This window comes from Boeremia exigua, assembly GCF_020726555.1.
Source record: "Boeremia exigua strain MPI-SDFR-AT-0100 chromosome Unknown C7974scaffold_9, whole genome shotgun sequence".
Taxonomy (NCBI): domain Eukaryota; kingdom Fungi; phylum Ascomycota; class Dothideomycetes; order Pleosporales; family Didymellaceae; genus Boeremia; species Boeremia exigua.
Genome location: NW_025763526.1, coordinates 177,071 through 203,876, shown reverse-complemented (window position 1 = coordinate 203,876; position 26,806 = coordinate 177,071). Strand labels below are relative to the sequence as shown.

General features: G+C 55.1%; 14 protein-coding genes across 14 annotated transcripts; 8 read left to right on the top strand and 6 right to left on the bottom strand.

Moving 5' to 3' along the window:
* Positions 1 to 132: 132 nt before the first annotated feature.
* Positions 133 to 911, bottom strand: C7974DRAFT_398621 (DASH complex subunit Spc19). Its single transcript, XM_046142338.1, has 2 exons — positions 706 to 911; positions 133 to 656 (listed from the first exon to the last, which is right to left on the bottom strand). The coding sequence occupies exons 1-2, from the start codon at positions 835 to 837 to the stop codon at positions 258 to 260; spliced, it is 531 nt and encodes a 176-aa protein (XP_045994449.1). The 5' UTR covers positions 838 to 911; the 3' UTR covers positions 133 to 257.
* A 1-nt stretch (position 912) lies between these two features.
* C7974DRAFT_398619 (uncharacterized protein) lies at positions 913 to 1,465 on the top strand. The gene is made up of 3 exons (XM_046142337.1): positions 913 to 1,102; positions 1,176 to 1,205; positions 1,331 to 1,465. Exons 1-3 carry the CDS (start codon positions 1,066 to 1,068, stop codon positions 1,441 to 1,443), a joined length of 180 nt encoding a protein of 59 aa, XP_045994448.1. The 5' UTR covers positions 913 to 1,065; the 3' UTR covers positions 1,444 to 1,465.
* A 685-nt stretch (positions 1,466 to 2,150) lies between these two features.
* On the bottom strand, positions 2,151 to 2,798 carry C7974DRAFT_398612 (uncharacterized protein). Its single transcript, XM_046142336.1, has one exon. The coding sequence runs from the start codon at positions 2,689 to 2,691 to the stop codon at positions 2,422 to 2,424; it is 270 nt and encodes an 89-aa protein (XP_045994447.1). The 5' UTR covers positions 2,692 to 2,798; the 3' UTR covers positions 2,151 to 2,421.
* Positions 2,799 to 3,058: 260 nt separating this feature from the next.
* On the top strand, positions 3,059 to 4,789 carry C7974DRAFT_224052 (casein kinase I isoform epsilon). The gene is made up of 4 exons (XM_046137224.1): positions 3,059 to 3,434; positions 3,515 to 3,587; positions 3,637 to 4,125; positions 4,176 to 4,789. The coding sequence occupies exons 1-4, from the start codon at positions 3,423 to 3,425 to the stop codon at positions 4,664 to 4,666; spliced, it is 1,065 nt and encodes a 354-aa protein (XP_045994446.1). The 5' UTR covers positions 3,059 to 3,422; the 3' UTR covers positions 4,667 to 4,789.
* A 774-nt stretch (positions 4,790 to 5,563) lies between these two features.
* C7974DRAFT_398605 (37S ribosomal protein-like protein Rsm22) lies at positions 5,564 to 8,145 on the bottom strand. Its single transcript, XM_046142335.1, has one exon. The coding sequence runs from the start codon at positions 8,105 to 8,107 to the stop codon at positions 5,693 to 5,695; it is 2,415 nt and encodes an 804-aa protein (XP_045994445.1). The 5' UTR covers positions 8,108 to 8,145; the 3' UTR covers positions 5,564 to 5,692.
* A 643-nt stretch (positions 8,146 to 8,788) lies between these two features.
* On the top strand, positions 8,789 to 10,373 carry C7974DRAFT_315739 (uncharacterized protein; the record flags this gene model as incomplete). The annotated part of the gene is made up of 3 exons (XM_046138523.1): positions 8,789 to 8,932; positions 9,035 to 10,062; positions 10,115 to 10,373. The coding sequence occupies 3 exons, from the start codon at positions 8,789 to 8,791 to the stop codon at positions 10,371 to 10,373; spliced, it is 1,431 nt and encodes a 476-aa protein (XP_045994444.1).
* Positions 10,374 to 10,644: 271 nt separating this feature from the next.
* Positions 10,645 to 12,610, top strand: C7974DRAFT_457794 (uncharacterized protein; the record flags this gene model as incomplete). The annotated part of the gene is made up of 3 exons (XM_046146066.1): positions 10,645 to 10,723; positions 10,770 to 10,822; positions 10,890 to 12,610. The coding sequence occupies 3 exons, from the start codon at positions 10,645 to 10,647 to the stop codon at positions 12,168 to 12,170; spliced, it is 1,413 nt and encodes a 470-aa protein (XP_045994443.1). The 3' UTR covers positions 12,171 to 12,610.
* On the bottom strand, positions 12,409 to 13,069 carry C7974DRAFT_398597 (PDCD5-related protein). The gene is made up of 3 exons (XM_046142334.1): positions 12,874 to 13,069; positions 12,815 to 12,825; positions 12,409 to 12,742 (listed from the first exon to the last, which is right to left on the bottom strand). The coding sequence occupies exons 1-3, from the start codon at positions 12,978 to 12,980 to the stop codon at positions 12,459 to 12,461; spliced, it is 402 nt and encodes a 133-aa protein (XP_045994442.1). The 5' UTR covers positions 12,981 to 13,069; the 3' UTR covers positions 12,409 to 12,458.
* A 2-nt stretch (positions 13,070 to 13,071) lies between these two features.
* C7974DRAFT_363187 (adaptin N terminal region-domain-containing protein) lies at positions 13,072 to 16,395 on the bottom strand. The gene is made up of 3 exons (XM_046139753.1): positions 15,367 to 16,395; positions 13,598 to 15,320; positions 13,072 to 13,545 (listed from the first exon to the last, which is right to left on the bottom strand). The coding sequence occupies exons 1-3, from the start codon at positions 16,153 to 16,155 to the stop codon at positions 13,313 to 13,315; spliced, it is 2,745 nt and encodes a 914-aa protein (XP_045994441.1). The 5' UTR covers positions 16,156 to 16,395; the 3' UTR covers positions 13,072 to 13,312.
* Positions 16,396 to 16,490: 95 nt separating this feature from the next.
* C7974DRAFT_223941 (uncharacterized protein) lies at positions 16,491 to 17,960 on the top strand. Its single transcript, XM_046137223.1, has 2 exons — positions 16,491 to 17,532; positions 17,582 to 17,960. Exons 1-2 carry the CDS (start codon positions 16,578 to 16,580, stop codon positions 17,863 to 17,865), a joined length of 1,239 nt encoding a protein of 412 aa, XP_045994440.1. The 5' UTR covers positions 16,491 to 16,577; the 3' UTR covers positions 17,866 to 17,960.
* On the top strand, positions 17,809 to 18,723 carry C7974DRAFT_223938 (uncharacterized protein). Its single transcript, XM_046137222.1, has one exon. The coding sequence runs from the start codon at positions 18,056 to 18,058 to the stop codon at positions 18,644 to 18,646; it is 591 nt and encodes a 196-aa protein (XP_045994439.1). The 5' UTR covers positions 17,809 to 18,055; the 3' UTR covers positions 18,647 to 18,723.
* Positions 18,724 to 19,800: 1,077 nt separating this feature from the next.
* C7974DRAFT_415214 (glycoside hydrolase superfamily) lies at positions 19,801 to 21,154 on the top strand (the record flags this gene model as incomplete). The annotated part of the gene is made up of 4 exons (XM_046143874.1): positions 19,801 to 19,848; positions 19,903 to 20,257; positions 20,308 to 20,993; positions 21,047 to 21,154. The coding sequence occupies 4 exons, from the start codon at positions 19,801 to 19,803 to the stop codon at positions 21,152 to 21,154; spliced, it is 1,197 nt and encodes a 398-aa protein (XP_045994438.1).
* An 800-nt stretch (positions 21,155 to 21,954) lies between these two features.
* Positions 21,955 to 23,924, bottom strand: C7974DRAFT_363179 (cytochrome P450 monooxygenase-like protein; the record flags this gene model as incomplete). Its single annotated transcript, XM_046139752.1, has 5 exons — positions 21,955 to 22,535; positions 22,594 to 23,196; positions 23,247 to 23,315; positions 23,366 to 23,485; positions 23,534 to 23,924. 5 exons carry the CDS (start codon positions 23,922 to 23,924, stop codon positions 21,955 to 21,957), a joined length of 1,764 nt encoding a protein of 587 aa, XP_045994437.1.
* A 734-nt stretch (positions 23,925 to 24,658) lies between these two features.
* C7974DRAFT_457781 (organic solute transporter Ostalpha-domain-containing protein) lies at positions 24,659 to 26,073 on the top strand (the record flags this gene model as incomplete). The annotated part of the gene is made up of 6 exons (XM_046146065.1): positions 24,659 to 24,701; positions 24,751 to 24,898; positions 24,964 to 25,255; positions 25,335 to 25,460; positions 25,534 to 25,683; positions 25,735 to 26,073. The coding sequence occupies exons 1-6, from the start codon at positions 24,668 to 24,670 to the stop codon at positions 26,071 to 26,073; spliced, it is 1,089 nt and encodes a 362-aa protein (XP_045994436.1). The 5' UTR covers positions 24,659 to 24,667.
* Between the last annotated feature and the right edge of the window lie 733 nt (positions 26,074 to 26,806).

Sequence of the window (26,806 nt, the reverse complement as noted above, 5' to 3'; positions counted from 1 at the left end):
CTACAGCTCAAGTTGTCTGTCACTTAGACATTTGACATGTACGCCAAGGCCATGCACCATCCAATATGCGTTCCGGTCTCGCAGATGCATGCTCATGAACACGGAAACAACAAGCAGAAAGTAGCGAAGAAGTTAAAAGGCACAAGAACTCGATTCAGGGGTATCTCAAATGCAAAACGCCCACCTAGTGATCTCTTTCCCCGGCCACTGTCCATGCCAGCCACCTCCACGCAGACGCAGCCTACGCTCGACTATCTCTAATAGTCGTCGAACTGCTGAGGGGCAGCCATGCTCATCCTCAACTGCCTCTCCCTCTGCTTTGCCTGCATCTCGAGTGTCTCCACCGCGTAACTCAGCCTGTCTTTCCTCGCCTTCAGCTGCTTGTATTTCAGCTCTTGCTGTGCACTTGCCGCCCTTGCGTTGCTCCGGCCTGCTGCTGCTCGACTCGCTGGCCGCGAACCTGATCCTCCGATGCTGTCGCGCCCCAGTCGTCCATCGTTCAGGTCGCATCTCGCGATAAGGGAGTGCTCGCGGCGTTCGAGTTTGTCCAGATAATTTTCGACACGTTTTAGCAGATTGTCGACTTCTGGGCGGATCTCTGAGAGCAATGCGCCTTGCGCAGTTTGGAGATCGGATTCCGAAATGAGCTCGAAATGCTTGGTACGATTAGTGCATTGCATCGCAGATGCGATAGACTGTCCGTACCCGTGTGGTTTGTAGCACCTTGGCTAGCCGTGGCATATCGCTCACACCGTCGTCGAGGATGTTGATAGTCGAGTCAAGGTTCTGCATGCTGGCGCGCAACGAGGCAACACATCCTTCCAGTGCCGACGCCATGCTTTCGATCACAGTTCAATTGTTTTCAAGACACGTCCAGATATCCTACGTATGTACGAGGTTGTAGTTGTGGGGTTTGCGGAGGGGTCGTAAACAACGATCGGCCATACCTTCCGCCGACTCGTGCTGCCAAGCATTGAAACTTCCGCTAGGAGCTCGACGACCCATCGACACCCATCTCCCACGGCACCCGCATACCCACCAATTGCCTCTTCATCACACGTCAAGATGTCTCTCCTCGGCCGCAAGTTCCCCGCGCAAATCGGTACGTCAGGCCGCGCAGCTCGCAGAAGCGCAATTGAAGTCGGGAAGCACCGCTAACGGACGTCCGACTGCAGCTAAGCCCATGTGGCCCTTCTACGTCTCTGGTACGTCGAGAGCACCGATCGCAAATCGCTGAAGAGGAGGTTTTACAGAGGAGATGAGCGATGTCAATTGGAGATTACAGGAGAAACAGAAGGGATGGCTGGACAACGTTAACGAACATTCACAGGCCTTGTCATCCTCTACGGTGTCAACTCTGCCGCCAACGCCATGGGCCAGGGTGAGTTCTCCGTCCATGAAACGACGTATCGCATGGTGATGGACAGAGCTGACATTTCCTAGCTGAGGAGTACAAGAACGACCCCCGCAACCCGGCCGTCAAGAACGCATCGCCCAAGCACTAGATTCGACAACGCACGATGACGGAGGGCCATGATACCATGAGAGGCACTGTACAATAGCCGTGTGTGCGGAAGCTGCCGGGAACGCCTCACGTCGAGGTGGCTGTATAGACTTTGACAATGCAAGCTTGATACGAATGATGTCTTTCGACCAGCCTTATGCGTCGCTGAGAGTTGGGTTGAATGCGCCTTTCCTCGTTATTCAGACTATCCTTATCCGTGCCTCCCAGCAATGCACTACACGGGTCGGAGAAACATGCGTTCCTCAACAAAACCGGAAGATCCGCGTACCATTGCCTGCCCATGACTCTGGACTTGGTCCCTACTATTGGCACAAAACAACCTGAGGCTGTTGAGAGTCGGTACTTCACCTCGAGCATTCTTCCACTCAGAACCAGCCTGTGCCAAACTAGAACTGTGTCTTGACTTGGCTGCCACTCGTACGGCATCTTTTCCGCGTGCAAATTGTACTCAGAAATGTGACAGTCAGGCATTGAAACACGTTCCCGGCATAAATTGTGTGAATCAAGCATGCACAAGTCTCATTGATCTGCTTGACATTCTCCACGGCAAGGTCAGCTGATACGACGAGGCATGCCGAGGTCCTCACACTACATGTAAGAGAACACCTCAACCTAGCTTAGCAATTCGCATTGGACAAACCACCTCGTGACCCCACAATAAGCAAGACACCAGGAATAGTTATTAAATCGCGTCTAGAACAGATCCATGCGTCGGAATGCTGCCCCAGTAGGAGCGTGACAGCTGTCAGCCACATTGCGCACATCGCATCACAAGCCACCGACATCAGCACCAGGACCCTGGGTTCGGAAGGTCTAGCAGAACCAAATATTGTCGTTTTTCCGTGCGGAGGTCCCCAGCGAAACTTTCCAGAAGGTGGCTTGATGGCTGGGCATCGTCAGCCCCTCGCTGATGTTGCAGTTGCAACGTTCAAGCGTGGAGCTGGAGGGCAATAGTGCTGCAGCAGGCCGATCTTGGCCTGTACGATGGATCGATCCGCCAGAAGATTGCCGCCAGATCGTTCGCAATTGCACGCCCATCCAGCACAACGACATGCAGCACATGTACTATATTGGGCAGCACCCACGTTTGTGTGGGCGTGAATGAGCGTGTAGAAGTGGAGAATGCATAAAGGGGCAGTGTTTGGTGCAACCGCAAGACCCGGCATGACGCGGGCAGCGGTATGCGGGACTTGAAACGCTTGAAGCAGTCCGGCAGCGCAGACCTGGCTGCGGATGGCGTGAAGGTGCACGCGCAGACGGTCGCTGGGCAGCCATGTTGAAGGTGCAGGGCGCGCTGGTCACCGTGCGGAAGTGGTAGCGTCGACAGTGCCAAGGCTCCTGCCGGTGTGGCTGCTACGCCTTCTAGACTGCCGTCTCCTCACTACCTGCTCTCTCGCATAACCACAGCGCTCTCCTCCTGGGGCTTTCTGCTGTTCTGTAGCGTGCAGCCGCCTTTTGCACTTTGACCGCAGCAAGCGATTCCTGGTTCGCAGCCCCATCCAGCTTTTCAGGTTCCGATTTCCGTTGGTGCCCATCCACGCCCTGTAAGTCCAGCCCAGCGAGCGAGCAAGGTCCCGCCCTCCCAGCTACCTGCCTCAACGCTCGTGCCTATGTATCCCCCGCAACAGTAGCTCTGCACCTCCCGACTCCTGTGTTTCCTACCGTCCTTCACTCCAGCTCGCGCTACCTCCCTTGTCGGCAGACGCGTTTGCCCGCACCGCTTACTCACCGCCTTGTTGGCAAAAGCCTCACACTGACCGGTCCGCCCGCAACAGGCTGAACCTCACCTCCACCACCACCACCACTCCACCTCCACCTCTGCGTCTCGCCCGACGCCCCCACTGCACCCAGCACATCTCCTGCAGGCCGACCTCCTTCAGGTTGATCCTCAGCAGCCATGACGACAATGGTGCGCACCACCCCGCAGCCTGCACCGACGTGCAGAGCCCGCATTTTCTCCACCGCAAGGCCACCAGCTGACTTTTACAGGATCTCCGTGTCGGCAACAAGTACAGAATTGGCCGCAAGATCGGCAGCGGTTCCTTTGGTGACATCTACCTCGGTGCGTGCAGGCATACTGTTGCTCTCTCACCTGCGCTAACCTGTTGCAGGCACGAACATCATCTCTGGCGAGGAGATTGCTATCAAGCTCGAGAGCGTCAAGGCCAAGCACCCTCAGCTTGAGTATGAGGCTCGCGTCTACAAGTCCCTCGCCGGCGGCGTTGGTATTCCCTTCGTGCGCTGGTTCGGCACTGAGTGCGACTACAACGCCATGGTCCTGGATCTGCTCGGTCCTTCCCTTGAAGACCTCTTCAACTTCTGCAACCGCAAGTTCTCGCTGAAGACCGTCCTCCTGCTCGCCGATCAGCTCATCTCCCGCATTGAGTACATTCACGCCAAGTCCTTCATCCACCGTGACATCAAGCCCGACAACTTCCTCATGGGCATTGGCAAGCGTGGCAACCAGGTCAACGTGATCGATTTCGGTTTGGCCAAGAAGTACCGTGATCCCAAGACTCACTTCCACATTCCTTACAGAGAGAACAAGAACCTCACTGGTACTGCCCGTTACGCTTCCATCAACACCCACTTGGGTGTCGGTACGTCTGTTCCAGCCCCAAACCTGACGGTAATTGCTAACTGTGAATAGAGCAGTCCCGTCGTGATGACATGGAGTCCCTTGGATACGTTATGCTCTACTTCTGCCGCGGCTCCCTTCCCTGGCAGGGACTCAAGGCGGCTACTAAGAAGCAGAAGTACGACCGCATCATGGAGAAGAAGATGACCACCCCCACCGAGGTCCTCTGCCGCGGCTTCCCCAACGAGTTCGCCATCTACCTGAACTACACCCGTTCCCTCCGCTTCGACGACAAGCCGGACTACTCCTACCTCCGCAAGATTTTCCGTGACCTCTTCGTCCGCGAGGGCTTCCAGTACGACTATGTCTTTGACTGGACCGTCTACAAGTACCAGAAGAACGCCCAGGCCATCGCCCAGGCTGCTGGTCAGGGTCCGGGTGAGGAAGATGACAAGAACGGCCGCGGACGTCACGTCACCACCACTGCCGCTGCCAACGCCGGCACTGCGGCCGGCACCAAGCGTGGACCGGTCAATGCACGCCAGGAGGGCACCGGAATGTGAGTTCGATATATCTGATCCTTGTAAGGACCCCTTCCTCTGCGTTTGGTGTTCGACAACGCTTTTGCGCGGAGGACGCCACAGTCAGAATTTACTAACCTCTGATTCTCTGTTCAGGCAGCTTCGTTCGGCCAACAAGCGTGGCGGGGACCAGTATGCATCTGGCGGCTACTGATTTCTGATGCGGCTTTCGATTCGTCATCTCTACTCTTGTAAACCGGCTCATTCGAATCGGATTTACACCAATGAATGGGAAATGCGGCAGTGCTGTCCTGGCAACATTTTGGACGGCATTCGCACCCATTCGATCAGTTCACGGGATCTATTCGTCGGAGACCTAATCAGGACCTGGCAGGACTTTTCGGCGTCTTGCACCTCTACGGCCTCGGGTTTCTGGCGATTGTCTTGGTATCTGGAAGCTTATCCCATGCGGTATCTCATCTCATATGGTGTCACGGCAGGCGATTATCACTACTCAGCGTTATGATTCCGTCAGTTCGACACCTAATACTTTGGACGCTGAGCACAGCTCTACTGGACATTTCCCGGATGATCACTGGTTCTACGGCGCTACTGCATTAATTCTGCCCTTTCCTTGTCTTTGTTACGTGGTTTCCTAAAGCATTTCCTTCGCGCGTTCCCCTCCTTCGGATATGGTCTGCCAGCTTGTGGGGAGGTCAAGATTATCAGGGGGTGAACACATCTAAATTGCAAACATAGTTGGAGCAGTGGCTCGACGGGGGTGGTTGGTAGGCCAGCGGACGTAATGGCGGGCGGCTAGACAGATGGGAGGGTTTCTTGAGGGGCCGCTTCCGGGGGAGTAGAAGGGTCTAGCTAGCTACCGTTCGTCCGCGTCTGCAGATGGAGGTGAATGACGGGTGGTTTACTTTACAATACAGTCTCCTTTGTTCCAGCCTATCTTCATGACTTCGTGACTGATATCTTACAGTGGTGTGTTTGTACAGTGACTGCAAACACGAACGCCGCCCAATGCCGTGTTGTACACAATAATCTACACTTTCGTTTCGATCACTCGAGAGCGTCGGCGGAAACGCTAATAGGCTTCTTCCTCCCCTTCCTGCCGCCAGTTCCCCTGATCTTCCTGTCGCTTGTGTACCGCCCTGAGCGGTCTCCGAACCTCTTTCCACCATATGTGACTCTATCATCAGCCTCGCCCTCGCCGCCCTGACCAATCTCGATAGTAACCTTCTTCGGCTTCCTGACCATGCGGCCCTTGCGATCAAAGTCCTCGCCGGGCTTACCCAACCGCACCGACTTCGCCATCCTCGTCTTCGCGCCCAGCCCCCACAAGTCGCCCCAGCGCAGCTTCTTCGCGTCGCGGAACGCCTGCCGACTAAACGACCGCGGCACCGTCCACCGCTCCAGCGTCCCCGCCGGCGTGCACACGTCAAACGTAATGTGCCCCCTGCGCTTCAGCGCGGGCAGAATCAGCCGCGGCAGCGCGAGCGGATTGACGTGCTCCGCCGTGACCATGTCCGGGTTCTCCGGATCCTGCGGGTCGGGGAGCCACTCGTGGCCCGCGAACGCGGCGTCGGTGCTGTCGACGCTCTGCAGCACACCGGTACCGAGCAGATCGTGCTGCGGCAGGCGCTGGTCCCGCCCGCGCTGCACCGCGAGGAAGCTGAACTGCACGTCCTCGTGGTTGCGGTCTTTGGCGTTGAGGATGCGCTGCAGGTAGGGGGGCCGGATGTAGCGCTGGGTGAAGAAGCAGAAGTCCTTGCGGCCGGGGCTCTTGCCAGGGACCGTGTACATGGGGCACGGCGCGTGGTTGGTGCACGGCGCGATGATCATGCCGGTTTCCTTGGCTTTGAAGCGCGTGTCGACGTCGGGCTGCGAGAGCTGTTCTTCCAGCGGCGTCTCGATCGTCGTGCTGTCGGGCGACGAGATGTGCCGCGAGAGCAGCATGGCGCGGGCGCCGGCGACTACTTCGAAGCCCCGCGGCAGGCCCTTTTCGATTATCACGAGTACGCCGCCGGCGGGGTTGAGGAGCGACCAGTATTTGGAGACGAGTTCTTTGCGCTGGTACTCCTGCTTCAGCGGCCAGAGGGTGTGGGGGGCGATGACGATGTCGTATACTTTGTGCGGCTGCGAGGTCTTGGAGTCTTGTTCGGGGGCGACGTGCTCGGGCAGGCGGGGGATGAAGGTGGTGTTCTCGAGGAGGCGGCTTGCGCGGTGGCGGAGGGTGTCGGAACCGGCGAGGACCGTGGCTTTGCTCTTCGGGGCGGGCCCTGGGGATGAGCTTTCTGGCTGAACGCTTTCTGACGTGGTCTCCTGCGGGGCGGGTTCGTCTGAGATTCCGTGCTTGCTGTCCCATTCGGCTTTCAGAATCTCCTGCCATGCGAGCACACCAACGCCGCCTGAGCCAGCGTCGAGAATTGTTCCACCCTTCTTGGCCAGCATGTGTTCTATCCACGGTGTGCCTAGTCGGCGTCGGACCTCAACAAGGGCACACATGACACTCGCATATGTTCCTGGTTGCACAGCCGCCATGTATGCGTCTGCCTCAATGTTGCCCATCTCGGTCTGCGACGGGTCGAGTGGAATAGGCTTCTGCTCCTTGCCGAGCCTCGCTGGTGTCGTACCTGCAGAGAAGGGCAGTCCTGGTCCACCAAAAAGACGGTTGGCCGACTCGGTAAGGTGCTTGTGGTTTGCGCGTGTGAGGAGTTGTGCGGTGGGGTCGACGAGCGAGTCCTTGGGGAGGAAGATGGTTGACGGCGACGGTTTGAAGCGACCAGCGAGGGTGAGGGGGTGTGTGCGCGTGAATTCTTCCTCGTCCTCTTCAACTTCCTCATCCTCCCACTCTTCAGCTTCCTCTTGTGTGTTGCGACTGTGCTGGTACACCTTCTCGTGAAACTTCGCTGCCTTTTGTTCTCTGTACTCCTCCCATTCGTCCGTTGTCATAGAATCTTCATCCTCCACCTCCAGTTCGGCCTCTTCCTCCTCGTTGAGGTCAATCTCCTCGAGCTCGCCATCTTCGCCTCTCCTTAGAAGCACCGTCGAGCCATCTGGCAGCTCCTCTGATATGATCTCCCCAGGCTGGTTGGTCTCCAGCAGCTCTTCCGCTGTGTCTACCAGTATCGGCGATCCGTATAGCCGCTCGTACAGTGTGAACTCCTCAGCGCTCAAGTGATCCCGAGGCAAATAGTCGCGGAACTGCTGTCTTGCATTTCGTACATTGACCTCGATATTCAACTTGTGTACTGCCGGGTCGAGGGATGGTTCGTTCGAGCTCGCCGAGGGGTCTTGGGTCTGGTCTTGTCGTCGTCGGAGCGTAGTTGAAAGAAATCGTTGCTGTGCGAAGCTGACTTGCGCCGGTCGCAGTGCCAGGGTCGACTGTGGCAATCGTGCATTACGCGCACGTGTGATCGCGAGGTTGAGGCGACATGATGCGCAGACGGACTGCAAGCCCTTTGCTTTCAACATTTTTGTGTGTTGCAGACTGGCGGCGTCGGTCACCTAGCTCACGGTAAAGAGAAAGTTCGCCGCATTCACGGCCGTCCACGCTAGAGCGCGTCGCCAGCCAATCACGATGAACGTGATGAAGGAGCATGGAGTCTCATCTCGACGACGCCATACCATTATAGATTACTAAATTGCAGCTTATTCTTGGGTATCAAATGCCACTAGTGTTTCCATGGAATTTCTGAGTAGCTTCTTGACTTCATTTGATGGCAGTGTACGATCCATCAGCTGTCTGCGGTAATTGCACTTCAAGAGGGTACGGACCGAGTACAGGCGGCTACGTTTAGATACCGACTGTCTGACGGATTTGACTAATTACCAGTCTTACGCGCCAATGCTTGCTGATCTTTGCTTACTGCCACTTATCGTATCGGTAGCTACCATCCGAGATATGGAGAGCTCCACCCCGCCATGTCACCATCGTTCTTAGCTGCACCTCCAGTACTCCTCAACACCCAAACGATTACAATCGGTTTGCAGACAATCTCGTTGCGAGCGGTCAATCCCAACATCGCATTGAACGACGTATTACGGAAAACGAGAGATCTTGAAGTAGTCAGTAGCTAGGCTGAAAGTGGCTTACATCAACCGTCCTCTAGTGTAGCTCCCGGCGTGCCATTGTAAAGAGTACAGACCTTCAACATGGGTTCAATCGCCGAGAAGTTTGACTATACGTCGCTGAAAGAGTTATTGAAGGGCACCGGGGCTGATGTTCTGGTTCCTGGAGATGGACAGAAGTACGAGGATATCATCCAGAGGTGGAGCGAAAGCTGTGTGAAGAGAGCTGTGTGTAATCCCAGTCTCCTCGAACCCCATAAAGACCCCGACACATTCACGCCTATATCATGCATAGAGCTGTACAGAACGCACGAACTGACTGTCTGGTAGTCTGCAGTGGTGGCCGTCCGATCTGCTTCTGACGTCCAGGCAACCCTTGAGCAGGTCCGTAAGCACAAACTTCCCTTCACTGTCCGAGGAGGAGGTCACTCGACGTCTGGCGCCGCGTCTATCGAAGATGGTCTCGTTATCGACCTCTCCAAGATGCGCGGCGTCACCGTCGACCCGGAGGCCCGCACCATCACCGCAGAAGGTGGCACCGTTTGGGAAGACGTCGACAACGCCGCCGCCGAACACGGTCTCGCAACAGTAGGAGGCACAGTGAACCACACCGGAGTCGGCGGCTTAACCCTTGGTGGAGGCTACGGTTACCTAAGTGGAAAACACGGTCTGACAATCGACAACCTGCTCTCCGTCGAAGTCGTCCTGGCCTCAGGCGAAGTCGCCACAGCCTCCCAGACCACCAACCCAGACCTCTTCTGGGCGATCCGGGGCGCAGGCCAGAACTTCGGCGTCGTCACGAAGTTCACCTTCCAGGGCCATCCCCAGCCTAACCCCGTCTTCGCCGGCCCGCTCGTCTTCCCGCCCACAGCGCTGCCGCAAATCGTGCAATTTATGAACAAATTCCACGCCACCAACGACGGCAACCAAGCCCTGCTCGTCGGCTTCAGCAGCCCGCCGCCCCAGAACGCCCCCGTCGTGCTGACACAGCTGTTCCACAACGGCACTGAGTCCGAGGCCCGCGCCATCTTCGCCGACCTGTTTGCGCTGGGCCCCGTCGCCGACATGACCGCTACGATCCCGTACCCCGTGCTCAACAGCCTGCTCAACGCGTCCGCGGGCTTCGACGGGCGCAAGCAGTTCGGCGGCGGCGCGTTCAAGCTGCCGCTCGAGCCCGCGTTCGTGCAGGACGTGTACCGCGAGTTCCAGGCGTTCGTGGAGAGCAATGCAGCCGAGCTGGCGCAGAGCATGGTGCTGTGGGAGGTTGTGCCGTACAAGAAGGTCATGGAGGTCAGCAACGAGGCGATGAGTTTCTCGAACCGTGGGGACTATTACAACGTCGCGACGATGTTCAAGTGGTGCGTATTTCCCCGTCATACTTACAAGGGAGATCACTGATGGTTTGTGTAGGTTCGATCCCAAGCTCGACACGCAGATTCGCACGTTCTCGCGCTCGCTGCTGAAGAAGGCGTCTGAGACGGCGGCGGATAGGTCGAAGGACGGCGGCGTCGGCCAGTACGGGAATTACGCCAGCGAGGATGTGGCGGCGAATGATATCTTTGGTGAGAATGTGAGGCGCTTGGAGGATCTGAAGCAGAAGTATGATCCGGACAACTTGTTCAGCCATGGCACGAAGCTCACGCCGCGGCCGTTGGTTGTGGTGAACTAGACATGACATTTAGTCTTATAGCGAATGAACTTTTCAGATCAAGATGGCTATTGAAACACATCCAGCTCTAAAGTTAGCGTGGTTTCATTAATCAAGTCTAGGGTTATATTTTTATGTCTCGATATCCACGTTGACTGTCACAAGTTCCTGGACTACCGCAAGTTCCTGGACTGCCGCGGCAACTAGGGAAGTGGGCCACCCGCGGGCAGGTAACTCCGGCTATCTCCCCGCAACGTAACGACAACCTCTAGTACCTATATACCACGCAGCCATGTTTTACGAAGGCACCTTACAGAGCGGCATTGGCCAGGCCATCCAGCAGCAGAAGCTTGTGGCATGCTTCATTCGAGGTAGGTTTGCGATTTCGCTCTTAGCATTATACTCACTGGTGCCTAGATGACGGCGCAACAAGCAAGCAGTGGGAGGATGAGTGGCTAAGGAGCGGTTGGGTATGTTGGCAAGAAGCTTGTCACGCATGATATCCCGTATCCCATGTCAAATGTCTGACCAGCGCAGCTGTCCAGTCTCCTCGAACAGAAAGCCATCCTCCTGCGCCTGGAGAGCGGATCGACCGAAGCCGGGTTCCTTGCCGCGTTCTGCAAGGTTGAGAGCGCGCCTACGCTGGTCGTCATTCACAATGGAAGGCTGCAGTTGCAGCTCGGGAGCGACGTCGGCCAGGAACAGTTTGTAAATGCCGTGCGGAAGGTCCTGGGAGCGTCGCCGATTGCTGGCTCAGCACCGGCACAAGCGAATACAGCGCCGGCAGAGGACGATCTGTACGGGGACGATGAACCTACAGCGGTCACAACGCCTGCGCCAGCACCCGTCTTACCGCCAGCACCAGCCGTCCCGTCCGTACCGAGGCGGAACCCCCCAGCAACCGTTCCTACCAATGCGTCTGCCAAGGGCAAGCAGCGCGCCGACGCTGCTCCACAAGCTGGTCTCGCGGCATCTTCAGCTACAACAAACTCTGCCCAGCAAATTGCCCGAGCTGCGCTACAAAAGAAGAAGCGGGAGGACGCCGAGGAGCTGGCGCGTATCAAAGCGCGAATAGAGCAAGACAAAGCCGAACGCAAGGCACAGGCCGAAGCGCGCAAGGCCGAGCGCGAACAGGAACGAACCACAAGCCCCCAGACCACGCCCCGACCAACACCTTCAACACGCGGCTCGCAAGCCCAGACCGTCCACCTCAACGTCCGCCTCTTCGACGGCCGCACCATCCGCACCACCTTCCCGCGCACCGCCTCCCTCGACAACCAAGTCCGCGCCTGGATCGACACCGAGTTCGCCGCCCTCGACGCTTCGGACGCGAACATCCAGAACCGCGCGCTGCCGCCCTACTTCTTCCGCCACATCCTCGCGCCCGCGCCCAGCCGCGAGCTGTCCGCCGGCGACGAGAACCAGGCCCTCGGCGACATCGACCTCGCGCCCAGCGCCACCCTGGTCCTCGTCCCCGTCAAGGGCTACACAGACGCGTATGCGGGCTCCGGCACGAATCTGCTCGCGGGCACGACCACGGGGCTCGTGAGCGGCGCGTTCGGGCTGCTGTCGTCCACGGTGAACTACGCGGGGGGCATTCTGGGGTCGTTTCTGGGGACTGGGGCGGGCGCGGCGGCGTCGGGGCAGGGACAGGGCCAGGGGCAGGGGCAGGGACAGGGGCAGACGGTGGGAAGTGCGCGCGCGGCAGACAGCGAGGGCGAGGGGATCCGGGTCCGGACGCTGGCGGATCAGCGGGCGCGGGAGCCGCGCGGTCAGCAGTTTTACAACGGGAATCAGGTAAGCGGGGGTGCGTGTTGAGGGGGTGCGTGTGCTGACTTGTGTGCAGTCGAATGTGGAGCCGCGGCCTGACGACCGGGGGTGAATGCCGTATTGTAGTCGTGGGAGCTTGGTCTGTGATATATTTCTCCTCGCTTGCGTATCTGAACCCCAAGAGACCCTTCAGCATCTTGCACAGCGCCGTCCGTACCCAGCCATGCTGCTACGTGACCCCCATTCCATAATCCCCCATCCCACGATCCCCCATTTCGCTATCCCGCAGCGCTTCCCCCTCTCCCCCTCCCCACACCCCCTTCCTAAACCCCCTTCCTAAACACCCTTCATCAACTCCTCCAACTCCTCATCCTCCTCCCACCCTCCCCCGCGCCGATTCACCACAATCCTCTCCTCCTCCTCCCTTTCCGCCAACCCCCCCAGCATATCCTTCAACTGCTCCTCGGTGACCTTCTGCCGGATACGCCCCGCGCGCGCCGCGGCAATGAGCTGGTTCTCGATCTCGGTCGCGCGCGAGGGTTTCACCAGGCGGATGCGGCCGAGCCGGTCGGCGGCGGGGGGCGAGAGGATTTGCGAGAGGGCGTGGGCGCGTTGGTCGGCTTGGGGGTGGTGTTAGCTAGGTCGGCGGGTCGCTGGGTGCGGCGGTTTGGTAGTAGGGGGGGGGGATGTACTTTCTTGTTGCCTGTGCGCGTCAGCGTGTGTATCTCATTTCAGAGGCTGCGTCGCGTACCGGCGCTGGTCCTGCTCTGAGGCGTCGCCGCCGCCGCCGCCGCCGGATTGCTGCTGCAGCTGCTGCAGGCGCGCCTGTCTGATTTGCTCGAGGTCTGCGTCGGACATTGCGGGTGCGCGGGTTGTTTGTTGTGGTGTTTTGGGGTTTGGGCGCGGAAATGTGGTGCGGGGAATTGTGAGCTCGGGGGTCCGAGTTAGTGGGGCGGGTGCGAGACTGTGGAAATGGGAGTGATGTCACCGCAGATATATGTAGCATTCATTTGAATTGGAAAGATGAGGGGTGTGTTCGGGAATTCGAGATTTGCAGACAGCACATTCGTATGCTAGGAATTCGAGAGTTGCCGACACCACGATCATGTTTAAGCAGAGAACGTATACGGCTTCAGTCATTGTCTTCAAGCTACCAGTCCTTCGCGTTTTCCGCCCCGCTTCCATCGTACTTATGCCACGCTGCCGACAACAAGGGCGGCGAACCCCTCCTCCTCGCTCCTCACGTCGATCTTCATTGTGACGCCTGTCCGGGCGCTGAACGCCATCCTGATCATGGCGGCGACCTTGCCGCCGGTTATTGTCTTGCCGTAGAGCTTGAGCGTATGTGTGGTGGTGGACAGCGCGACGTCTGTGCCCTCGAGCGGTTGCAGGCTCAGCGTCGTTGTGAGCTGTTCTGTGGCATCTGTTGGGCGTTAGTGCATCGAACTTTTGTTCATGTGCGATAGAGAACGTACCTGAGATGCTCTTCATCTCGCTCAGTTGCAATGTTTCTGTTGCCGAGTCGCCGTTTGCTTGGTCCCACACGTTGTCGAAGCTGCCAGCGTATGCCGGGACGACGTAATCGGCACCGTTGAGATCCAAATCCTCCACCTGGTACTCGTCGGGATACCCGTCGCCGTCCTCGGGTTCGTTTGTGCTCGGGTCGATCTCCTTGCTTGTGAACTTGAGCACGTTGGTGAAGGTGGTGGCGATGAACTGCGATTCGGTCTCGAGACGCTTGAACGAAACGTAGACAGTGCCGGGCTCGTTCGTGTTGAGCTTCGGCGCTGGGATGATGAACTCCTCTTCTAATTGAACGTCGCCGTCGTCCTCTGGCGCAACCACCATCTCGACATCGAGAAGAACTGTGTCGGGGAGTGTGTTCTTGATGTCGTACTGGAGAACCACGTGGTCCTTGAAGATGTGCTTGATGGCTGTGACGACGTACTCGGTTTCTGTCTCGGTGAGCTCGATGACGTCGCTCGACTTGAGAACACCGCCGTGCGCCGCAAGCTCTGGGATCTTCTGCAGCTCCTCCTGGTACTTCTGGGCGTTGCTCGCGGCCGACGCAGCGGCCTCGGCACCGACCTTTGAGGGTGCCTTCGCAGCGCTGGGAGCCTTGATGGTGGGTGTGGCGCCTTCAGTCTTCTTCGACAAATCAGCGGCATCAGCTTGCTCGCGCGAGACGGTGGGGATCTTGGTGATGTCGAAAGCTGTCTCGAAGGTGTCACGAGAGTCAGAGCTAACGTACATCGCAAGCTGGTGCTCAAGAACAGGCAGAGAGAACATGGAGTCGTTACGAATGAAGCTGAGAGCCAAGTCATCGTCCTGGCCCATCAACCGAAGGTTCAGTGCAGCACGATCACGGACTTCGTCGTCAACGTCATCGAGACAGCGGGTGAGAAGTACGTGCACCGACTTCTTGATCTCAGGATCCTTCTGGCCGACACCAAACTTGGCCAGCGCAGATGTAGCAGCAGCCCGGACGATGGCGTTCTCAAGAACCACGCGGTTGTAGATGTAACGGATGTACTTGGTGGGGTGAGGTGTTGAAGGGCCCTCGCGGCCAAGAACGAACAAAATACGGACAGCAAGCTTGGTGAACTCGCAGTCCTCAATAAACTCGCAGAGAGTTGCGAGCGCGTCCTCTTTCGCCTCGGGCACAAAGCGGATGAGGTCCATAATTGCTTCCACAACAGATCGCTTGAACTCATAGCCGCCCTCGTCACGGAGAATACCGCTGAGGAAAGCCAGGAAGCCCGACTGCTTAGCCTTGAACTTCAGGGCCAGGGTACGGACAGCCTCCACGATGGTGACCTTGAACTCGTCGGTAATCTCCGCCATGAAGCCGGCGATCTGCTTCATGAGCCTGTCTACCGAAGACTCGTTACCGGTCTTGAGCAGTGTGGTGATGGCGAATGTAGCGATGCTGCGGTTGGAGTTGGTGATGAGCGACTCGATGTCCTGGTTACATGTGCGCACAGCATCAGGCTTGAACGAAGCCATTTGCGACAGAATCCTAAGCGCGGCAAACTTGGTGACGGCGCGAGGGGATGTGAGGAACAGCTGAAGAACGTGGACAGCTTGGACGAGCTCGGCATCGGTGACGTCGCGCATGTCGGCAATGGCCTTTGCGGCCTCGAAGTTGACCATCTCGGACTTGTGGCGCAACCAGCCATCGAGGAGTTGCATCATGGGCTGTGGAATGGTCAATACTGTAGATCACAACAGCGCGACGACGTACCTTTCGCAGGTTGGGGTCCTCCTCAGCCAACTTAGCAGCCAGCCTGACGAGCAGAACTGTCGCAGCAGGGCTCTTGACTACACCCGCAGCCGAGTACTGCTGGACCATCTTGACCAAGCTCATCCTGTCGCCAGAGCGCATTTGGTACAACAGACCAATGGCGTGGTACTGTGTCATGTAGTTTGTGCTGGCCTGGAGGCCTGTCTGCGAGTTGCCGCCAAATCCACCAAAGAAACCACCAGACTTGGCCCCAGAGGCGGCCTCAGCTGCCTCAGACTGCCATCTTCGGACAACATCCTTGGCGACTGGCAGGAGGTGGTACGACGAGACGAGGGCGGCGGAGGCTACGGAGGGGTTCTTGTCGACAATGCACGTCTTGACGAGACGCTCGATGGCTTGTACGGTGGAGGCATCGATAACACGGCACAGCGCACGGATAGCGTTGGCGCGGTACACGACGTCGCTGCCGACGGACGTGTCCTTCATGATGGAGGATGTGACCATGATCACGTCGTCGGCGGAGCCAGCGAGCTCCTTGATGACCAGGTACACCATCTGGCGCAGAGATGCATCCTTGTTCTGGAACAGCTTCGAGATGCCGAAGAAAAGTGTGGTGGCTTCCTGACGTCCCCAGCTCTCGCCCGTGAACATGAGCAGCGCAAGCTTGGTGAGGATCACTCTGCACTTGCGCGGCGACACAGGGCTCTGGTTGAAGACACGGGCATCCTGGAACACGGTGGTCTTGTCGATCTGGGCGACGCCGCCAACGTCCTCCTGCTTCTTGTCCATATTGTCGCTGAGGTGCAGCTCTCACTGCGAGCTCCTCCTTAGTCCGAATAAAGTGTCCCGCTCTTGCTCCACCAAACGTGGCCTTTGCCTATCAATGCGGTCGACGGTGTCCAGACCTGGCGCTGCAATTGGTCGTGAACGATCGGACGGCGAGAGAGGATGCGCCGGCGAGGAGTCGTGATTACGTGGTGTTGTGAATCGGTGTACGTTGAAGTTCCACCCTGCGGCCCCGGTGTGTACTGTGCAGGGATGCGGTGGGCTGCGTGTTTGGCCTGTTTGACTGGCCTAGCTGCACTAGCGTCCTTTGGTTATGCGGCGGACATGTCGGCCAGAAACGGGAAAAGAAGGCGCAATCTTGGTGAGCATATCTAACGCTCAATCCCAACGCCTCCCTCTCCTCTCACTTACACCTCACATCCACAATGGCTGCCTCGATACCCCGCTCACGATGCCTCTTCGCCGTGCCCGCACGACAGGTTGTTCCTCAGTCGCGGACCATTTCACAACGCGCCCGAACTTTTGCCACGACCTCAGACAACCCGCCAGCAGACCCGACGTCGAAGCCAAAGAGGGCTGCGACGTCGTTTAGCGACACACTCAACGCCGGCCCTTCGTTTGCCGATTTCGTCAGCCCTAATGCGCCACTATCACCCGCCGAGGCCTACGAGATCAAGACTGCTACAGTAGGGCCGGAAGGCCGCAAGAAAACCATCACTCGGCTGCCGGAGTGGCTGAAGACGCCGATTCCTGTCAACCAGAACTACAAGAAGATCAAGAAGGATCTCCGAGGACTGAACCTCCACACTGTCTGCGAGGAGGCGAAATGTCCCAACATTTCGGACTGTTGGGGCGGAAGCAACAAGAGTGCGGCGACGGCGACCATCATGTTGATGGGCGACACTTGCACGCGTGGCTGCCGTTTTTGCTCGGTCAAGACATCTAAGGCGCCTCCGCCGCTGGACCCGCACGAGCCCGAGAACACTGCCGAGGCGCTGCGAAGATGGGGCTTGGGTTACGTTGTCCTGACATCTGTGGACCGTGATGATCTTGCAGATGGCGGAGCGCGACACTTCGCGGAGACGATCATGAAGATCAAGCAGAAGGCGCCGACAATGCTCGTCGAGGCGCTCACGGGAGACTATGCCGGCGACATGGAGATGGTCAAGACAGTGGCTTTGAGCGGACTTGACGTCTACGCACACAACGTCGAAACCACAGAAGCTCTCACGCCTTTCGTTCGCGACAGGAGAGCCAAGTTCAGGCAGTCGCTGGACGTTCTGCGAACTGCAAAGGAGGCACAACCGACGCTCATCACAAAGACAAGTATCATGCTGGGTCTGGGCGAGACGGACGAGCAGCTTTTCGATGCATTGAGAGGTATGTGTACATCCAGCCTCCTATTCTAGCACCTGCTGACCCTGCCCAGAACTTCGCAAGAACAACGTCGACGTTGTAACCTTCGGCCAATACATGCGACCAACAAAGCGCCACATGGCCGTTCACGAGTACGTCACCCCCGATAAGTTCGAGCTTTGGCGCCAGCGCGCTCTCGACATGGGATTCCTGTACTGTGCCTCCGGACCCCTTGTGCGATCCAGTTACAAGGCAGGAGAGGCCTTTATCGAGAACGTCCTTAAGAAGAGGAGACTGGGAGGTGCAGGTAACGGCGAGGTTACTGCACCATCAGCAACCGAAAGCCAGACTTTGTGAGGAAATCTTGATGCTGATGAGCGATTTGTATTATACTTTGCGAGCTTAAGCGCATTCAACGAGCACTAGCTCCGTGCACTTCAACGTGTGCGTAATGAAACCGGGCAAACATTCGATAACAGTTCTTGTGGCCTCAGCTCGAAACTCCCGTCACAGGAGATACCGACCCAGCTAATGTCTGTGCGCATTCATGGAGAGCTGTGTGATGGCCGCAGCCGTACTGACCAGGTTCGATGCGACCGTGTTTTCTGGGCCATTTTCTCCAACATCCCACAGCATCACAGATGTTCACTTCTACTTATTGCAGGCATCCTTGAAATATCTCACTGGTAGAAGGCCAGCCGTTTTTCTGGAGACGGTTAACGCCGACCTAAGAATCCACCCAAGCAACATCAAACTTCGGGAACAAATCAGGCACTCGAATACATATTGTGTTCCAGGTTCATCGCATCGTATCGCTCAAACTGATCTTCAAACCTGGATATGGAGCTTACTCGTGTTACAAATGAAGGCGTCTCATTCGCTCCCAATAACATCATCCAGGAATAGACAGTGCTCAACGCAGAATGTGCGACTATTCAGATGTTCTCTCTACATCACCTTGCATATGCCTTCTGGTGCATCCTCGACGTCCGTCACCCGCAAACTCGATCTTCCTCCAGGCAATTCTACCACCATGATCTCAAGGGGACTGCTCTCGAAGCTCTATCGGCAGCATTTCCCAGGCTATGAGACTTGCACATGTTTTGGAACAGATTCACATCCACTGATTAACGGATGAGACAACAGGGTGCACGAGTCGTACGTTATGGCTGATTTTGCGAAATGTACTCTTGCAGTCACACTTCCACCTATCTGGTTTCGAGCAGCCCCGAACCTATCTGCGCATTTAGACGACCAGAATCCGAATCAACCCTACGAGCAGCCGTCAGCTACCTAACAAGATGTGGTCCATCCCGTTATGGGCTTGGTGTTTACTTCATCATGTGGTTTCCCGCGGCTCCGAGTCACACCCACAACAGCCACGGTGGCACTCACACCGCACTCCAACCTTATAGAGCTCGCTTCCGTCGCCAAAGTCTTCCGGGGCGGCTGCATCACACATGACCCCGCCAACCTGGCCGAATTCGACCTTATCACTCCAGAGATTATAGCTCCGGTGAGCTGTATTCAGGCGGGCCTTTGCAGCTACGCTTGACTCGGTGAACACGACAGAAGCTTCTTCTGAACATGGTTGCTGGACAAGCCTGGTGCGAAGACTAGATTCGAGACTCGAGGGCACACTAACCTACAAAGTCGTTTCGAATACAGCTGTACTCCCGGCGTTCAACAGGATATATACCAGGCGAGGTACATCCGCGTTCCGCTCGGATTGCACCCGCTCACATCGATGTCTTCCGAGTAGTGTTGGTGTTTTACTGCGACAAGACTGGGGCTCTTACTGCTTGGTATGCCTTACGAGGGCGATGTGAGGTGTATATGGATCGGTTTGTGCAGTAGCAGAGGATGTATAGACGGTCTCGTGGACCTTTCTCGGTTTCGCCAAAGTGTAACTCGACTATTCCAGGGGCTTGTCGGGTCTTTTGAGACTCTCACTTAAGGTAGGAAGGAGCGCACCTGCACCTGCACCTCAACGATATTAAACGAGAGCGAAAATTTGTCGAGAAATAGCGTCAATAATCAGTCCACCCTGGAAGCTTCTCGTCAATTCATCACAAATTCCACTGACGCGGTACGGTTCCTTCACAGTCCCGCTCTCTTATCGCGTTCCTGCGCCTCATGCAACGCCACGTAGGTACATGTAGCACGGTCCAAGTGCACAGCCACCGCGTAACCTGTTTAAAGATGCATGTCTCCATTTCACTCATAACAACACTGCTCTCCTACATCGCCTTCTCTCAATCTGTTGGTATACCACAGCCTCAGGGAAACACAATGTCGACAGCTTCGGGATTCAAGAATGTTGCGTACTTCGTGAACTGGGTATGTCGATTCACCAGCGCCACTCCAACGTCATACTAAGCTAAGCTGGAATAGGGAATTTATGGACGTAACTACAACCCCCAGGATCTACCAGCCGATGAGCTCACCCACATACTCTATGCTTTTGCAAATGTCCGGCCAGACTCTGGTGAGGTGTACTTGACGGATACATGGTCAGACACAGACAAGCACTACGAGCGCGACTCGTGGAATGATGTCGGAACCAATGTCTATGGCTGTGCCAAACAGCTTTTCCTCCAAAAGAAGAAGCACCGCCAAATGAAAGTTCTGCTCTCGATTGGAGGATGGACTTACTCGTCCAACTTTGCCCAACCTGCATCAACGCCCCAAGGCCGAGCGAGATTCGCCAACAGTGCAGTGGATATCATGATGAATCTTGGCTTTGATGGTACCTCACACGCCCAGACAAACACATAGTACCCTTCTAACGCACCACAGGTCTCGATATAGACTGGGAATACCCAAAAGACAACACCGAAGCCAGGAACCTTGTTCTCCTCCTCGCCGAAACCCGCAAAGCACTAAACGCCTACGCCGCCGAACACACCCCCGGCGTGCACTACCTCCTAACCGTCGCCTCACCCGCCGGACCCCAGAACTACAACAAGCTCTGCCTCGCCGAAATGGACGTTTACCTCGACTTCTGGAACCTCATGGCGTACGACTACGCCGGCTCCTGGGACTCTAAGGCCGGCCACCAGGCCAACTGGAACCCCGACTCGCGCAACGCGTCTTGCACGCCGTTCAGCACCGCGCAGGCGCTGCGCGACTATGTCGCCGCGGGCGTCCCGCCGCACAAGATCGTCGTCGGCGTGCCGCTGTACGGGCGCAGTTTTGCAAACACCGAGGGGCCCGGGTGTGCGTACCAGGGCCAGGGGCAGGGGAGCTGGGAGGCGGGGATCTATGACTACAAGGCGCTGCCGGCGGACGGGCCGGGTGTCACTAATGACATGCAGGTGGGTGCGAGCTGGAGCTATGACCGCGGCAGTCGGTTGATGGTGAGCTATGACACGCCGGCGATGGTGCGGATGAAGGCCGGACTGGTGCGGGAGAGGGGGCTAGGCGGTGCGATGTACTGGGAGAGTAGCGGGGATAGGAAGGGCGAAGAGAGTTTGATTTCCACGGTGAGTTATGGTGTGTTGCTAGTAGGAGTGAGCGTTTGCTAACACGTGTACAGTTTGTGAAGGGCATTGGTGGTGTCGGAGCGCTGGATCAAAGCCAGAATGTTCTGCATTATCCGGCGAGCAAGTACGATAACCTGCGCGCTGGGTTCCCGGGTGAATGACTTGCAGGGTTTGTTGCTCAACCCGTCAACGCGCTTGATGGAGCTGGATCGCCGTTGCTTGCTGCGAATGCATCGGCTTCGACAATGCTCGCGTTGGGCGGTAACTTGACATGAACACGTCCGGCTGAGATACAGTAGAAGAATCATCTAAGTCTACGAGATACACAATCGATCATATACATCAGCTCGACTTTGCGCAGCATGTATCAATTGAAATCTATCCAATAACTGAAGTTATGGGAGCGAGAGTGCTGCCAACAAGCCTCTCGATGACGTTTTTGGTCCTGGTCTTACCGACTACCAGTAAGTGTATCGATCTTGTGGGTATAGCCATGTCGGATAGAAGCAGTCTCGCCGGTCATCGGGATCAAGTTGATCGAGGTTCACGATGCAGGTTACATTGGGGTGCAAGGCTTCACCGGCCTCCCCTTTATTTATAGGGTCCGCTTTCTTCTGTTGGTTGCTGCGGGCCTGGAGGCTCTCAATCCTACTTCGAAGTGGAAACTCGCGAGATGTTCTGTCGGCCGAGTGTTCGCTGGTGTCCACTCTGGCTCGGCTTTTCAGTCGCTTATCTCTATTGCTTCTCTTCCGCTTTGCAAACATCTGAGAAGGGGTTCAGTCACACTCATGGACAACGTGCAGGTGAGCATTCAGTCCGACTGTTAGCTTCTTGACAGACTGCACTAGGTGGTAGAAACGACCAAACTCCGCGATTGGTATGGATCAAAATTGCTCAAACAACACTGAATCAGTTGCGCATTTGGCATCTCTTTCATGATCTGCATGGTTGGTTTTGGTAGTTACAACAACAGTAGCAACAAATCAATTAGGCTTTGATACGGAAATAATACATACAGAAAAGAATCTGCAACACTGCAGTAATTTGACACGCCACCTGCAATCCTACTGAAGTAGAACATCAGGCCTTGGACAGATAGGACTAGATGGTATCCAGATGTCCTATGCCATGCATTGACATCAAAACATGGAATCAACCTGATCTTTGGATCAAGGGTAGTCAAAACCCCTACAGTGCTCACGGGTTTCAGACTAGTCCCCGGCGCCAGTTTCCAGTCGTACTTCAAGAACAGATGACAAAGCGCAATCTTCATCTCGTTTGCCGCGAAGAAGCGACCGGGACACGCATGTATGCCATGGCCGAAGGTGAGATTGTCCACGCCAGTAGAGACCAGGTGTGCCTTGTTTGCCGTCTCAGGGTTGTCCCGCATGCGCGCGTAACGTTCGATGTCGTATTTCTCCGGGTCCTCGTAGATTTGCGGGTCAGTCATGTTGCTTGCATCTACTGTAACCCGTTCGCCCTTGAGAACGACGAGGCCGTCTGGTAGAGCAATACGCTGCATTGCCATTCTGCGCATAAGAACTGCAGGAACGAGATTAGAACTCTCACGCTAAGCTGTGCAACAGAGGGGTTGACTTACGCAGACCATTTGGTTTGACTCTCTGTGTTTCTTTCAAGGCGCTATCGAGGAGTTTCATGTTGAAGAGTGCACCCTTGTTGAAACTCTCGACTCGTATAACGTTGATGATCTCCTCACGCAAACGCTCTATGAGTTCTGGCTGATTCGCGAGGCGAATCAAGGTCTGAGTGAGCAGATCAGTCGTAGTGTGAATTGCAGCAAATGACATGAGCAGCTGCAAAGCCCCCATGTCGAATGCGGCTCCTTGACTCTCTAACTCGGCCCACTCGAGTGCATCCTCAAAGGGCTTTATCGAGAGTCCTTCTCTTTGAGCCTGCGCTTTGATAGCTTTTCTTTTCTCGACGACTGGTGTCAAGATCCTCCTCGAATCTTTACTATTCTTGCGGACAACCCTAGCATCCGCAGAAAACCAGCTATACACCCGGACAAGGTATTTCGGTACAAGACTCATTCTAAGACCGGCAGAGAAGGCGTTGGCCGTGTATTCCTTTGTCAAGCCAATCCATTCCGGGTTTCGGCAAAGTTCTTCTCCGAGAAAGACGCGAGACGAGACACGGGCGATGAGGTCGAGTGTAGCATCTTTAATGCAGATCTCTTTCCATTCTGTAGCAAGATCAGATCGGGAATATAAGGTGGAATCGGAGCATTCTCACCAGGCTCAGTGCCGAAGATTGACCTGACAGCAAACGTGCACTCAGACGAAATGGGCTCGGTTACCGTGTCTAACATATTCTGTAAGCGGTACGATTCTTATTCCTGTTTCGCCACTTACTAAGATATTTCGTGAGCTGCTTTCGCACTACGGTCTGAATAATTTGCTTGTCATGACACAAGAAGTCAATTGGCTCAAATCCTTGAAGGTGGCCATTAAAGTCCTCCAGTAATGTCAATTCTGCTAAAAACTTGCGGACAACCCAACTTACTTGTGATATAGCTCTACCAAAGCTCAAGTCTTTTTCGTTCCGGATTTTGTGGCCATACGAAGGTGGAAGCACGAGAACCTCGCCCTGTTCGGTGATGAGTCTATAGGGGTTATCCCCATATATCTTTTTGGCCTTTTCAAAAACCTCCAGTCCATGTCGCAAGAACTCGATTTGCTTGGACATGCGTGTCTGAAACCATCCCGGAGGGTTTGCGAGGGGGTAAGGAGACTTCTCCTCAAGGAGCTTCAGAAACCCTGTCAAAAGGACAGCTAGGATCGTCGTAGCAACGATCAAAGAAATTGTGCCAGCGGACGATTTATCGAACACTCGTGTGGAATTTGGTGGTTTCGCGGCGGTAGCTGGAGAGATGTCTATGTAGTAAAAGGGATTGAGGTCTTGAGTACACATGTCCAATACGCTGTGAAGCCGTATGCTTATAAACTGGTAAGAGCTGACTTGACACTGGATGTGAGCTCAGGATACGACTCTCCGACCCTCCTTTGTTGTTGCGCATCGCCAAGAGTCATACTGTATGATGCTCTATATGAACAGTGGAACTCAAACGTACGTCGAAGGCGCAGCCTCAAGCTGAAGCTGCTCGGATCCGGGTTCTAATCTCATCTGCCCCTAGATCGACTTGCTCATGCCTCATGCGTTCGGATGGTCCTACCGTAGACTCGCACCCATAGTACCCTCTCACGCTGTACGTAATACACCCCTAGTCAGAATTGTTTTGGTTATTTGCCTTATTCTTCATTACAACTATTCCTACTGCACAGATTGGGTAATATTTAAGTGTACTTAACGATTTACCTGACAGATTATCCTAGGAAAGGAGATTTATGGACGAAACTATCCATAATACAGTAGTGAATGAACCTTGGAAGCGAGGAGTTTTTTTACGCAGTCTTGTTACAAGAAAGGCCGAAGTGACTCAGATCCTCGTCGGAGGGTCGGATATCAACAGAAACTGTTCTACCAATGCGTAATAGAGCCGTGCTGAGTTGTCTTGGCGAGCAGGCTGTGCATACTATGCCAAGTGTCCGTATATACCTAGGTATGATATGGAGCAGACAATCTATATCACGTCGTTTCTCTCCTCTAAGCTCTTTATCTAGGAGATAGTACTGTTGCTTCCGAATACACGATCCATGGCGCGATGCAACAATCCTCTCGATGTTGGAGGTACGCTTTGTGCCAGCTTCGATATATGAACACATCTAACGACACACAGTGCACGAAGTATCTTTGACCGGAGGCCTTACATCTCATGGGCTTCTCATTCTGCTGGCTACGATCACTTCGATGGTTGCTTGCACAGTCTCACTATATCTTATCTACCAACACTTTGTCAACTATTCTCAACCTTTGGTGCAAAAGCTGTAAGTAAGATCACAAGACAAGGTCTTGAGGGGAGAGTTGTATGTGTACTGATTTTGCGTCACAGTATAATCCGCATCCTGTTCATGGTTCCGATATACTCGATCTGCTGCACTCTAAGTGTTGCCTTTTATAAGCAGAATGTCTACCTTGGCGCCATCTACGAGTTTTACGAATCGCTGGTCATAGCCAGCTTTTTCCTTCTTCTGTGTCGTTACTTGGATCCAGACCTTGACAAAGTTCGAAATAAGTTTGCCATACTCACGCCACAGCCATGGCTGCAACCTGTGCGATTTACACGGAAGTTCGTGTTTCGTAAGAAGAACGAGAGCACCACTGACGGCTCATTGTGGTTCAGTGTGAGTTTTTCCCTTTCCCAAAAGCAAATGTACAATTCTGTTCTCGCTTTCGATACACAAAATGCCTGACTGGAAGCAGGTTATCTGGATCTGCGTACTGCAATTCTGCGTAGTGAAGTTCCTGGGCGCCCTTACCAAGGTGATCACAGAGGCTGAAGGCGTGTATTGCAAGGATAAATATGATGCATCTTACGCAAGAGTATGGGTATGTTAATCCCACCACTGAAAGGACAAGTAGGACGCGTTTTTCGGTGTACTGACTTGGTTGCTATTCGTAGGTGTTCGTTATTGAGATCCTCTCTCTGGTAATAGCTATGTTCTGCCTTCTACAATTCTATAAGCAAACCGAGCTCGAGCTTTCGCATCACCAACCGCTCCTCAAGTTCATTGCCATCAAGTTGGTGGTGTTCCTCTTTTATGTACAAGGTGTAAGCATGGCTTTAGAGACCCCCATTCCGCAGAATGCTTACAAAATTCAGTTTGTCTTCAATCAGTTAACCAAGGATGGAGCAGCCATGTCGCCCACAGACCAGATATCCTATCCGTCTTTGGCTGTGGGGATCCCCAACACGGTCTTGTGCTTCGAGATGGCCGCTGTCGCTGTCTTGCATCTTTACGCCTACCCATACAGTCCCTTCGAAGCAAACAAACTTGGAGTAGACGACAACATCGGGATGAACTGGAAGCAGAAGGTCCGCCATATTGCAGACTTCACAGACATCTGGGTAGCTATTGTGCAAGCACCAAAAGCTTTACAGGAGCATAAGTTGCGAGAGCAGCGGCAGCAGAGCCAAGATGTAGGACTGCATTTAGTCTAGGGCAGTAACCAGACTAGACTGGCAAATGGGTTCGGGGTCGCACGGACTGTAGGTAGGGGTTAGGTAGGGGTAGTAGCTAGTGTAGGTAAGAGTTAGGTCTATAGGGGTACTACTAGCGTAGGTTAAGGTAGAGTTTAGGGTTAGGGTTCTGTAGCCAACCAACTTGATCGCCATCTAACCCAGCTCCAACTCGTTACCTTCTTCACTCCTTATCTATCTGTGGCTAGCCAAGACTCGTAGGTATAAAGGGCAGGTTGTAGCAGGTCTAGGATAGGTAGTTTTTGAGCATACTTCGTATAAGACCTATAGGAATAAGATTCACCCTAGTGTCAACACTCCCAGTGCTCCCATACACCTCGTAGTGGAATCAGAACCATATCAGTGGCCCTTGTTACCTGTGTCGTTACAAGAGACACTCTACAAGTCTTCTCTATTCGTACTTAGTAGCAGTCTACCAATATAACCTATAGCTACCTACTTAATATTATCTAACATGTTCGTGCAATACCTCCTCTCTCCCGTAACCCAGGTATACAGATTCTAACAGACACTTTGCAGCGCTTTTTGTGTTTTTATTTCCCCAACACAGTGCCTCGTCTACCTCATCTCCCCGGAGCTCCGCATGTTCCGGCGAAGGCCCCAGTACCCCTGCAGCAATCGCACGACATGCTGTCATATCTTCCGTTCCCGAGCGATTCGAGCGGTGGAGGGAATGCCAATGTCCGATTTGACC